Consider the following 12,242-nt stretch of genomic DNA (forward strand, 5'->3'; position numbering starts at 1 on the left):
TCTACAATGACACATTATGAACCCATCATTTGTTTTTGTGAGCTCCCAATTGTGTTGGCCATAGTAGTCCAAGAGATAGAACAGGAAATAAAATAGTATTTAAGCTGGACGATTCTACTAAATAGTCACTAAGATATATACCAAGTCATTAACGCGATTGTGAAATTTCCAACAAAGAATTGTCGGTACATTTGAGATGAACAATCGATGGACAGTTTTGCAAATTGAACCCACCGAACAAGAGAAAGACGGTCAGGCTGAGCTAACATTTGTCGGTCCAATCATCTATGCTAGGCTCAAAATGTACTAGAGACATAGAAATTGATTAGCTAGGCCCGAGAAAAAGGTACGCTCAATGTCTTTCTTGCCGTCATGTATTGCCAATTTCGAGAAGGCTTCAGTTGGAAACTGACCTTGCGGATCAATAATTACAATCATACGTTAGCCTATCCTAATGAAATATAACCATGGCAAACCCGAGAAGGCCATTGATTCTGAATTAGGATAAGAATGAAGAAAAGTGTAAAATGAATTCATAGGATGATTTATCAGCTACGACGAAAGAGTAACGACCAAAGAAATTTCTTAAACATGTGAACCTATGTTTCTCAAGTGCCATTTGATTAAAGTGGAGAGAGAGAACATCTATATTCTTTTTTTTAAAATATGAAAAGGGTTAGAAAGCAAAACGTATATGCTAATATCCATTTGCATAAATGAAAACCAAGTAAATTGGTCTGAGCAAAAGCTCCTGGCATGAGGATTAAGAATGCAAGGCAAACAATTTTGACCAACCGAGATTGATATTGGATCGCGAGCCATATGAACTTATGGCATGCACAGGAACATATGGTCTTGAAGTTCACCGCCAAAGTGTCGGAATTAGCATTCCCTTTTTAACTCCACCAGCAAGACAACAAAATTCATATCCTAAGTTTATACCAAACCATGCTAGTAACTGCCACTTACACGCAATGGCTTTTGGTCGGTCCTGCTAGAGACAACCAGTTACCGGTCCCATCTCCGGTGGTCATAACGTAACTGAAGAAAAGCCAGGATTTCAAGCATGTGGGTTCAGTGGGACTAGCCACATTCCCATCAATTCATGTCACAGCCAATTAGACACAAAGATCAGCAGCAGCAGCAGCAGCAGACGTTGGCTCCAGGAAAAATCCAAGGGATATGGTTTTAAGAGAAAGAGACACTACAACTAACTACGCTCAATCCAGCCAGGGTTAAAAATACCAAACTGCTGGCGGATCAACATGATTGCACTTGGATGGCAATTCAAATACTCTTATCTAGTTTTAGTTCCTCAGACTACTAGATCAAGTCTTCCTCCCCTTCTAAGAGCATGTTAAGATGTTATGGGAATGACCAGTTCAATCAGACCTAACCTGCAAATTAGTAACAATCAATGCCCAACCAGAGATCAAAAGACAAGAATGTGTATCGTGCTCTAAGAACACATTGGTTTCCAATGAGAGGACTTACTGAGGGTGAGCGGGATCGAGATATACTCCTTGGGCTTTTGCTCAGACTGTGTCCCCTGGGTCCCTCGTTCCTGGATGACTGCAAATAAGAAAGCAAGCAGTCGCATCAGCACATCTTTGTGATGTACCCAAGATATTCCGAATTCTATAACGTAACCCATTCATGTCGTGTGGGGCAAACAGGATAGAGTCCAAGGATAATTTTACTCACAGGTGATATTGGAGATCTTGATCTTGATCTGGACCTACAATAAATGTCAATCAAAATGATGCCCTGATCCTCCAATGAAGACCCTCAGAACTGCTTCACCAAATAGCAACCAAAAGAAAGAAAAGATCCATAGATACTTGCAGCCAAGATAAAAGAGACATCTTTTTTTTTGGCTTTGGTTTTCTTGCTCTGATTCTGTATAAAGTCTTCTGATGTTTTTCTGTTGTTTGTTTCTCTCTTTTGATTCTGTACATTTCTGATCCTAGCCTTTCTTTCTGTTAATAAAATCCCTTATTATTGATCGAAGAGAAAAAGACTGAACAGCAGTATCATGCAAGCCAAGAAGGCAGCGAAAAATTTCTCAAAGGGATGCATGGTTTACCTCGAAGGTGACCGCGGAGAAACAGACCTTGCTGGAGAAACAGACGGAGACTGTCGCGAGGGCTTGGACCTTGGAGACTTGCTGCAAAAGAATTTGAGTTTACTCACTCTTATGCAGTGTACATATGTATTTATTTAGTGAACGGAACAGCACATCACAAACCTTCTACTCCTGTAGCTGTAGCTTGGGCTGCGGCTCCTTGAATAATTGGGACTTCGACTGGGACTTCTCGAGTCATTTCGATGTGAATCGTATTCTTTGACCTAAAGAAAGGACCAGAAATGGGGTTACCGCGGTCAACATAATCCTATAACAACTGATTGATGTCACCATACCCGTATATAAGCTCGACTGAAGGCATTCCTGAATAGAGAATCATCAAGTTTTCTGATCTACACAAGGAACATGAAAGTACTCTGAGAGATATAATCTTGACAGATTAACATGAACACAAATAAACCAATTGAAGACCAAAGAAACTAGAACATAGATGTGAGGAGACTTACCGCATATTTCATGTCATCGTAGTTACTATAATCGACAATTCCTATCACACCTGTAGAGGCATTGCAATGACAACATGAAATGCTCAGAACTCATCAGCAGCAGAATCTTGTTAGTCCATTTAGGACACTGTGCATAGGAATCCCTAAACCTACCACGCCGATCAGGATACACCTCAGAAAAACAGACATCTCCAGCTCGACGCATATGATCCTAACAAATGAGTGTAGGAGTTCCCATCAGAATTGTATTCTCCAAACGAAGGGAAACAGAAAATCTTAATGTGTTACACGCCATCCAAACACTCCAGACAAGTGCACCTTCAGATCTTGCCATGAAGCCGAGGAAGGTAAGCCAGTGACCAATACTGCAAAATGGAGTCAGAAACATAAGACTCTAAGAGCTGAAAACAATATAAGAGGTACCATAAGAGAGAGAGAGAGAGAGAGAGATACCACGATAGTCAGAACGCCTTGAACGGCTGCTGCTGCTGCTGCTGCCACTGTAACCCCGGTATCGGTCAACAGGTGACCTTTGTCCCCCATGAGCAAGTTCAACCTTGTATACAGGACCATAACAATACAGATGAGATGGAGAAAACACAAGGTAGCAGATGTCCTTTTTCACGCAAAATAAGGGAAGACTCTAACTCACTCGCAACCGGTAGCCATCAAATTCATATCCATCACGACCATAAATTGCATCTTCAGCATCACGGCGATCTTCAAACTGCAAAAAGAATGAAGTATGTCCAGCCATAAGAAAACTTCAAGCATCCAATAAACTAACAGAATAATATCAGGACCAAAACCGTCATTCGAAACGCATGGGGGACCCCTAGTGTTACTGATTACTGAATAACATTCTAGAACATAACTTGTTAAGCTATACCGACCTCAACAAACGCATAACCGGGTGGTCTTGCAGGGATCTTCAACTCAATGTCAACAACAGGGCCATACTGCAAAAAGGCAACAATGAAAACCGTCACGAGAACTTCAAGAGAGAAAAAGGAAAGGAAAAGGCATAGTCCCCACCCACACATGCTCATTGTTGCTATTTAGGAATAAAAAGAAGAACCACTTCTGCGAAAAAGAGCCTGATGTATCACCCTAAGCTAGACCCAGAAAGAAAAATCTACCCATTTCACATTGAGAATCTCTAGACAACAATTAGTAGTCGGTACATTTGGAATATTCAACTATCAGCTTAAAACGAGGCACACTACATTGAAACTGCTAAAACTTTTATAATTAATCATCAATGAGGTGCCCAGTACAATGCCAGGGGATTAAACACTTAAATCTCTTCCTCTTATGTAATCACAATAAGAATCTATTCTTCGATCACTTAATTGAATGAAAAAAAAAATTAGGATGGTAAACGATCACAAAAATCTGAGGACGCATTTGGTGTGAAGGAAAATTTTTAACAGACTCGTAAAACCAGAAAGCACTCAACTAAATGCACAAAGGAAAAAATACATGCAACAAAAGGAGGACCTTGTAGAACAAATCTTCAATTTCTCTTTTGCGAATGTCCCCAGGAAGATTGCCAACGTAGATAGTGCGGCTCAATCGGTTGCTCATTTTCACTCCCTCTGAAACCATAACAAAGGAGAAATACGAAAACCCTAATAACTTCACTGGTAAAATCCACACATCCACAGAATGTGAAGGAATAGCTAAAATGGAGCCCACGCAATTGCAGATTACATCCACACTCGAACCGATCAAATGCAAAAGAAAAGCGGCAAACCATGAGAACACACATCGATCACGATTGAGAGCACGAGAACACACATCGAATCACAGGAGAGAATTAACATGAACACACTCGAACGTACATCGCCATCACTACAGTAGAACCAGTTAATGAATCAACAAATGAACCAAAGCGTGGAATCACTCGCACCAGCGAAACGGAGAAACCAGAAGCTGTCGACGATTGCGAGACGGACGGAAAGACACGAACTCAAGAATCAACAGAGCAAACGCGACAATCGATCACCGCGGGATCAATGCATAAACGAATCATCGACAACAAATTGCAAAAAGATAAAACAAACAGATTCGAGATTGAAGAAATCAGTAAAGAATTAGCAAACCTCGGAGTCGAATGATTGCGAAGTCAGGGCCTGTCGTTGAAGAGTCCCTTCTGGAAGATTGGTTTGAGCGAGCGACGAGAGACGATATAATGCCACGAGGTGGGCGACTTGGAAAGGTTTGGAAGCTTCCGGAGCGCGGAAGTTCTTCGCGTTCGAGATGCGACTCGGGCCGTCCGATGTGAGATCAGGCGAGTCGAGATGGACTTTGATCAACGGCCCGCCAGTATCCATCGGGCTCGCCCTCATGGGAAGTGTCTGTGATCCTTGTCCGGGCCGGTCCGGACTGGCCATTACGGTCAGGCCGCATGGGGGAAAGTGACTCGGGTCGAGCCTGTTCGGCCCACAGGCTGCTAGGCCCATGATGAGGTCTACGATCCTTCACCAAGTTTTTGGGAATTCTCAGTTTTTATTGACGTATCAATGTTTCGATGTCATCCTCGACTTTCTAAAATTGGTGCAATGCAGCTCCAGTGTTTTTTGCTTCTTCTTTTTTTTTGTCTGATTTTATCTAATTCTATTCTATTTTACAAGCCACGCTGTGTACACTATGTACTGTGTGCGGCTTGTGAAAGCCTGCTCACTCACTTATGCATCTCTACTCCCAACTCCCCGAGAAGGTAGAAAATCGAACTCCCTACCCCCCTTCCCAAGTGGGAAGGATGGCCGCTGGGTCAACCTCCAGTGGTTCATCTCTATGGTTGGTTGTCTCAACTTCTGAAATAAACTTCTGCCACGCTGTTGTGGAAAATTGGTCCATTAACTATGGGATATTACGTTTTGCCCCCAATTCTTATAATGTTATGGCAGCCTGCTCCTTGACCCTTTTTTTTTTTTTTTTGCGTCGACCTTGACCTTTTAGTTTGTAGAATATCTCTCGTGTCTTTGACATTTATTGCAATATTCGACTCACCTCAAATGTCCCTAATTGTCCTTATTGAGTTTTGCTACGCATTATATTTGTATTTGTGTGTTTATGTGCAACGTAATATCTATACATTAATTTTGAAAAAAACAATATCCAAAATGTCATAAACCTATTATACTTTTGCCAATTCAATCTTAAAATTTTTAATTTTGCTAATTGAATACTAAATTTTTTCACGTTTTGCCAATCAAGTCCATCTAGTCAATTTTGACTAAAAATCATTGACGTGGACATCCGTGGTTCTACATGGCATGGCTGGCCCTAATGCAAACAATTTTTTAGAATTTTTTATTTTTTTTTTGGAATTTTTTTATATATTTATTATTTTAAATATAATAAAAAAGGAAATGGTAAAAAAATTGGAAATAGTATTAAAATATTATTAGAAATTGTCCATATTGACACTGCAGTCCCACGTGAGACGGCAGAAATTTACGTCGGTGATTTTCGGCCAAAGCTGAGCGAATGAACTCCATTGACAAAACGTAAAAGGGTTTATGACTCAAGAGGCAAAAGTTTTAGGATTTTTGGACAACTCTCCCAATTAATTTTACTCAATTATTTTGGGGTGGCATCGTGCCCTTTTTTTTTGCAGTTGCAGGATCTTTTAAATTCTTCTCGATCATAGATGTTTTGAATTATCCAAGCAAATGGTAAATGCCTACAGTATTGTTTTGGATAAACTGTTGACAATTAAATTACGAAATCGAGGATCACTCTCAACGACCAAATTCTAATCTTAATGAGTATTATTACGAAAAAAAAAAAGAAATTCAGTAATGAATTCGGTAAATAAAATATGTCCAAAAAAAAAAGGTGTTCTTTTCGTAGAATTTGCCAAGTGGGCGATGATCAGCCAGCCCCCTTTAGCCCTCGCAGCACCCGAACGAATCGAATGAGCCGCCCATGGTTTTCCCAGTTGTTTTTTTTCCCTACTCTTGTTCGGTCGGATGGTTTTCCCAGGTTGACGAGTCCGACTTTGTCTTCGCTGTCTAACGTAGACTCGTGCTCATCCCGTACATAAACCCCGCCTTTCTCTCTGCGATTGCCATTGTCTTCGACCCCCTCTCTCTCTCTCTCTCTCTCTCTCTCTCTCGCCCCCAATATCTCTCTTTCCGCCACCAAAAGCTCGTATCTTTCTCGGACATGGCAGAATCCAAGACCACCGTGGAATCTATAAGGCATTGGGTGGTCGAACACAAGCTCAGGACCGTGGGTAAGTTCACCGATCAATCAATGGGCTTTTCTTTTCAATCCGTTCTTCGAATCGATTGAAAAATCTCTCTTTCGTATGGCTCGTTCATGTGTTTTTTTTTTTCCTTGCGAATTGAATCGGATTTTTGCTTCTTGTGTTGGTGTTGTCGTGAAAAAAAGGGTGTCTATGGCTTAGCGGTATCGCGGGTTCGATCGCATACAACTGGTCTCAGCCCTCCATGAAGACCAGCGTCAAGATCATTCATGCTCGGTAAGAAATTATGTTTTCTTTTGTTGTTTTCAAATCGTATCACAGCATGAATCTGCTTAATTTTTGCGTATTGTGCTCTTTTTCTCCTGATCCTCGTTGGTCTGGATTGATGTTCTCTTAGTTTCTTTCTGAGTCCTCACGATGCCAGGATCATGCAGGTTATGTAGAGTTTAGAAGGTTGTGTGTTCTTAGTTTTCTGTGTCCTTACAATGCCAGGACCATGCAGGCTATGTAGAGTTTAGAATGTTGTCCAAACCTGGATTTGGTTAGATCTAGGTTAAGGGCACAACCGTTTAGCTGGTGACTAATACAGATATGGAATGATCTAATATTGGCTTTAGGCTCTTCGTTTTTATTTGATCGAGCCACATTTCGACTGATCGCTCTGCTAAATTCTTTTGTTCGTCTTTTCAAATTGAGGTCATAATAAGCTCTTGGAAATGAATAAATTAACCCCGCGTCCTGTAAGAGTTTAACCCAGAATGGTTTACATACGATAAGTGAGCGACTCAACATCGAAATGCTGCTGAAATTACTTTTCTTGTGACTGGACAAAAGTCTATCCATGTCCGACGTCAAGGTGCCAACGTTTAAGGATAGAAGCAATGTCATTGGAAAAAAGCATCTAGGTGATATGTGTTCATGACAGGGTTCTAGTACTACGTGAAGCATATTCATGGTTCTCAGCAAGAGTCAAAGCCTCTACAAATGTTGAACGAGCTTCTCTGCAGTCGCAGGTTTTAAAAGCTCTGATTACTCTGGTCCTGATTTTAGTTTTCATGTGACATTGATTATGAGAACTACTTTCTGGTATTTCTGCATTGGTATTCGATTCCTATGCAAATCCTCCTATCGGACCTTGTTTTAGACAAATCATCAACTTTCATCGCGTGTTGTGTAGAAAGTTATGATGGAGGAAGATTCTGACATGCTCATCCTTGGCACAAGTTATGGATTAGTACATGAGCGAAATCTTTTGCCATCATGTATTATTGTTTGGGTTGCCTCTATGTTGCGAGAGTATTTAGCCGTACATTACACCTTCAATTTCATGTTTCATGCATCTGAAGTTCTTACCGGCTCTAATGCCGCTCCAAGTGTTGAGTTTTTTCACTTGCTGATATGCACGTTGTTATTCAGGTTGCACGCCCAAGCATTGACGCTGGCTGCTTTAGCTGGTGCTGCAGCAGTCGAGTACTACGAGCACAAATCAGGAGCAAAGACCGAAGACCGTCGCGCGAAGTATCTTCCCATGCAATCCTTCTCGCATAAGGATTAGAATGGACCGCGCGCAGCAACTCTTTTGCCTACAGCATGAGACGCAATCAGCAATAAAATCCCTGCGGACAGAATAATTTGACCCCAATACAGAGTTTTGTTTTTGTGATTTAGACTCGTTTGTCGTAGACTTGGAGACAAGCGGCCACAGGAATTATTTGGAATGTCATTCTTTTTGGACAGATACTGATCAATATAGCTGCTCTCTTTCTGGATCTCGATCGGTATTGTCACAATATGCATCTCAAGTTGTTTCCTCAGTTCACAGCTGATGTTACAGGACATTTTGCTCATTGGAGGAGACAATACGAGGAGCATACATTTTTATCAGAAAAGCACTTGGCAGATAGCTTCAGCACCTTATTGACTAAAGGTCATCAACGAAAAGAGCTGTAGGAGAAAACATTTTTGTGCTTTGATTTCGATGGCGTACGGTACCACTCCAACTAGACCAAACCTCGGGCGCCAATCAGTTGAGTTACTCGCTAACAACTCAAGCTGCATGACTGCGGGGGTCGATGGGAAAATTATCAAAAAAGTCTTAAATCTATTGCGGTTGTGCCAATTTAATCCAAAATATTTTTTTTGCCGATTGATTGTTAAGCCTTTTGCAATTATGTCACTTGATCCTATTTGACCGGTCGGCGCTGGCGTCGTGATTTTTTAATAATATCTTAATATTTTTTGGATTTTGTATTTGTTTTTCAATACTTTTTTCTGCCTTTTCTTTTCTTTTCTTTTTGTTTTCAAAGGTTTGGGCCAGCAGCCCTTGTTCAGCTGCGGAAAGCGTCATGGCCCTTGCCTAGATTTGGGCAACGGTTGCGACCCCTCACCCGGAGGCCGGCAGCCAATAGCCTCCTCTCGGCCAAAACCCCAAAAAAAGAAAAAGACAAAAAAGACAAAAATTATCAAAAAAATCAAAAAACATTAAAATACTATTAAAAAATAGCCAAATCAATGCTAGCGAGCCAAATGGACTAAATTGGCACAAGGTTTATGACTCAATTGGCAAAAAAATAATTATAATAAGTTTATAACTGAATTAACACAATTACAATAGATTTAGAACTTTTTTGGTAATTCACTCGGGTACATATTAATTCTTATTCGGTTAAAGCAGTTCGATTACATACCGAGGAGCTAGGCTTGATGTGTGATGGTCTAGTTAGCTGAGTCAGCTTTCGGCATCAAGTAATTTTAGTAAAATCTTGAGCATGGGAAGTAAAACCCTCATCTCATGAAGTCAATTCAGATTGAGCTCCTATCTTGTCTTGGATTATCAAGTACGGCCAAGTTCGATTGAGAAACCCTGTCATTTTGTTGTGGTTGTTGCATAGAGGCAATGGCATGGAGAAAGTCAAGTAGATCGCTTGTCACACAAATCAGAATGGATATCATCTTGTGAGATACAATAAAAATTGCGATGAAGTGCCTTCACCAATGCTTGAGTTATGTTTTAATCACTCGGCTTGTTCAGTTCGAGGGATCCAAATGACAACTATATCCATGATTGTCCCCAACTATATTAGATACAATTAAAAAAAAAAGTTTCAAACTGAATCTGCACAATTACAATATGTTTATGACTTTTTTGGTAATATTTGTCGGACCGGACCCTCGCCGATCCCCTCAATTTTATTTTTGGGTTGTGGACTTTGTTTACACATCTTAAATTTATAAACGTTTCCGGTGAACGAAAAGATTTCCATATCATTTTTCCAACTCCTCTAATTTGACCAACATCTCAAAAAGATTATTTTAATTTAGGGAAAAAGCCACAAAAAACCCCAAACTATATCCATTGTGACACATTTACCCTGTTTGCTCATTTGCCAGCTTTCATATGGTCGTCACATGTTCTTTCCTAGGATTTCTACCTCTTTCTGCTGCCATTGTCTGTCAAGTTCGTGTTCGGATACCTTATGTTAGCCATTCCACTTCAGATGTTCTCTATCGTTGATGAAAATGCTCAAACTTCGGAGTGATACGAGATGGGGTGTCCGTAACAGAGGGAGTGTTGCAGCAATTTCACCAAACTATGACTGTCTGTGACGATGGTGTTGGCTCCTAATGTTTTTCATCCGTGCAGGTGCATGTTCCTTGAATTGATGATGGTTGTTTGTGTTTCTGTACTATCGCGTCTCGGTTCATTTTATGCTCTCTACTTACTAAGTGGTGTACTCTGTTGCCTGGACGGATCGAATGAGAAAATAATTAGGCTTGGTTCTCTGCTTGGGGGTACAGAACATAGTCAGCGAAGATGAGCCGAGCAAGTGCAGCAGTACCCAAGGGGGGAAAGGAGAAAGGAGTGAACTTTACGATCGGCTGTGCCAAACCTGTGGAGGACAAGATCATGGACATTGTGTCATTCGAAAAGTTTGCAGGAGAAGATCAAGGTGGATGGAAAGGCCGGTGCCCTAGGCGATGTCATTACCGTCACACGGGACAAGACCAAGATTACCGTCACTTCCGACAGTAGTTCCTCTAAATGGTAATTATCATTTGATCGGACTGCTGATGTTAAGTAAATTAAGATGATTTGATTGCTACCCTGAATTTTCCAGTGAAGTTTTGTTACATGTTTTGTATCTCATTCGATGTCGCGGATCTCTTTGCTGTGCTTTCACTAGTTATCTGAAGTATTTGACAAAGAAGTACTTGAAGAAGCACAACGTTCGAGATTGGCTGCGGGTGATTGCATCGAACAAGGACCGAAGTGTCTGTGAAGTCAGATATTTCAATATTGCCGAGACTGAAGGGGAGGAAGAAGATTGAACTTTTTAGGCCATTTAGCTCATCAAAGGAGTGCTTGTTGCTTTTCTAGTGCCTTCTATTCAATAGTATTGGGATTTCGCGTTCTGCCCTTTTATTTTTCTCGAGTGCAGAGATTTCGTGATGTAGTTGCCATTCGAAAGGGTCGGTAATGGAAGTTGAGTAAATCTTGTGCTGGCTGTAATTATCTGTTTGCTCTTTTCCTTACAAGTTGTCGAGTCCCTCAACATCTTTGGCCAGTTTTTTCAAGCTTGCATCCCAGTGGACGTCATTGTTTGTTAGTTGTCAAAAAATGTGGTTGTCTTGTCATATGGATTTAGATTTCCTGATGCTTGAATTCGACTCTTCCGCACTGGTTTTTTTTTTTTCACATGTTATGAATCTTCCTTATCCCTTGGGGGTATGGACTGCATGCTTGATTTCCTCAGCTGTGTGATGTCAGTTATGTGATTTTGATAGCTTCTGAACGTTTGCCTAGTGCAGTCGGTCTCTTCTTCATCGCTCGTGGCGCAAGTCCTTGAAAGTCTTCAAGGTGGTATTCCATGTAAGTTCATAACATCGAAAGCAGTGGCACGAGCTTTTTCTGTTCGCTGTGTTTCCGTCCATCTCTAGTTGGAGGAAATTTCCCCTCCGCGGATTGGTGGGTTACAAGTTACGGACATCCATAAATTGTGATCCACTCATCAGAGGCACAAATGGATGGAGGAAAGGAATAGCCTTTGCTTAGTATAAAAGGACTCTCCAGGTCGCGCTATCCGATAATGTGAAGAGTCTCAGGACTAGGAATTCGTATGGAACTGGTCGAGTGTTGCAAGAAAAGGATCTTTGTCATGTGTTCCTCTTTCCCCTGCTCTCTTTTGCATTTTCCTTATCGCTGTTTGCTTCTTTTGGCCGACAGCGTTGGTCATTTCCGCATGATGTCTTTCCCTGGTCTATCCTTTCGTGGGGGTCATTTTGCTAATGTTTGGAATGTCTCGAACCTTGTGCTTAACCCTGCTAGCCGGAGATTGTTTCATTCCCCGCGGCAATAACCAATGAAGCCATTGCTAATCTTCTAATTCAATCCTTATGCTTCGGAGACGACTCGACTACATCTCGCACTGTG

At 41.1% G+C, this 12,242-nt stretch overlaps 2 protein-coding genes and 1 pseudogene across 13 annotated transcripts; 2 read left to right on the top strand and 1 right to left on the bottom strand.

The window, feature by feature from the left end:
* Positions 1–879: 879 nt before the first annotated feature.
* Positions 880–4,859, bottom strand: LOC115752810 (serine/arginine-rich splicing factor SR30). Of its 12 annotated transcripts, none has more exons than XM_048284607.1 (14): positions 4,697–4,859; positions 4,093–4,188; positions 3,486–3,551; positions 3,245–3,319; positions 3,046–3,148; positions 2,911–2,957; positions 2,746–2,803; positions 2,593–2,642; positions 2,422–2,478; positions 2,249–2,349; positions 2,087–2,167; positions 1,705–1,738; positions 1,495–1,564; positions 880–1,392 (listed from the first exon to the last, which is right to left on the bottom strand). In XM_048284607.1, the coding sequence occupies exons 2-14, from the start codon at positions 4,177–4,179 to the stop codon at positions 1,358–1,360; spliced, it is 864 nt and encodes a 287-aa protein (XP_048140564.1). In that variant the 5' UTR covers positions 4,180–4,188; positions 4,697–4,859; the 3' UTR covers positions 880–1,357. The 12 variants fall into 12 exon arrangements, 8 of the variants coding, with proteins under 8 accessions (XP_048140564.1, XP_048140554.1, XP_048140557.1 ...); XM_048284597.1 differs by having other exon boundaries at positions 4,093–4,200; positions 4,697–4,857; XM_048284600.1 differs by lacking the exon at positions 4,697–4,859 and adding an exon at positions 4,504–4,604 and having other exon boundaries at positions 4,093–4,200.
* A 1,821-nt stretch (positions 4,860–6,680) lies between these two features.
* LOC115752814 lies at positions 6,681–8,580 on the top strand. The gene is made up of 3 exons (XM_030691192.2): positions 6,681–6,838; positions 6,997–7,087; positions 8,228–8,580. Exons 1-3 carry the CDS (start codon positions 6,769–6,771, stop codon positions 8,364–8,366), a joined length of 300 nt encoding a protein of 99 aa, XP_030547052.1. The 5' UTR covers positions 6,681–6,768; the 3' UTR covers positions 8,367–8,580.
* A 1,914-nt stretch (positions 8,581–10,494) lies between these two features.
* Positions 10,495–11,474, top strand: LOC115752847 (annotated as a pseudogene).
* Positions 11,475–12,242: the final 768 nt, after the last annotated feature.

Source organism: Rhodamnia argentea, chromosome 1 (genome assembly GCF_020921035.1).
Source record: "Rhodamnia argentea isolate NSW1041297 chromosome 1, ASM2092103v1, whole genome shotgun sequence".
Lineage (NCBI taxonomy): Eukaryota > Viridiplantae > Streptophyta > Magnoliopsida > Myrtales > Myrtaceae > Rhodamnia > Rhodamnia argentea.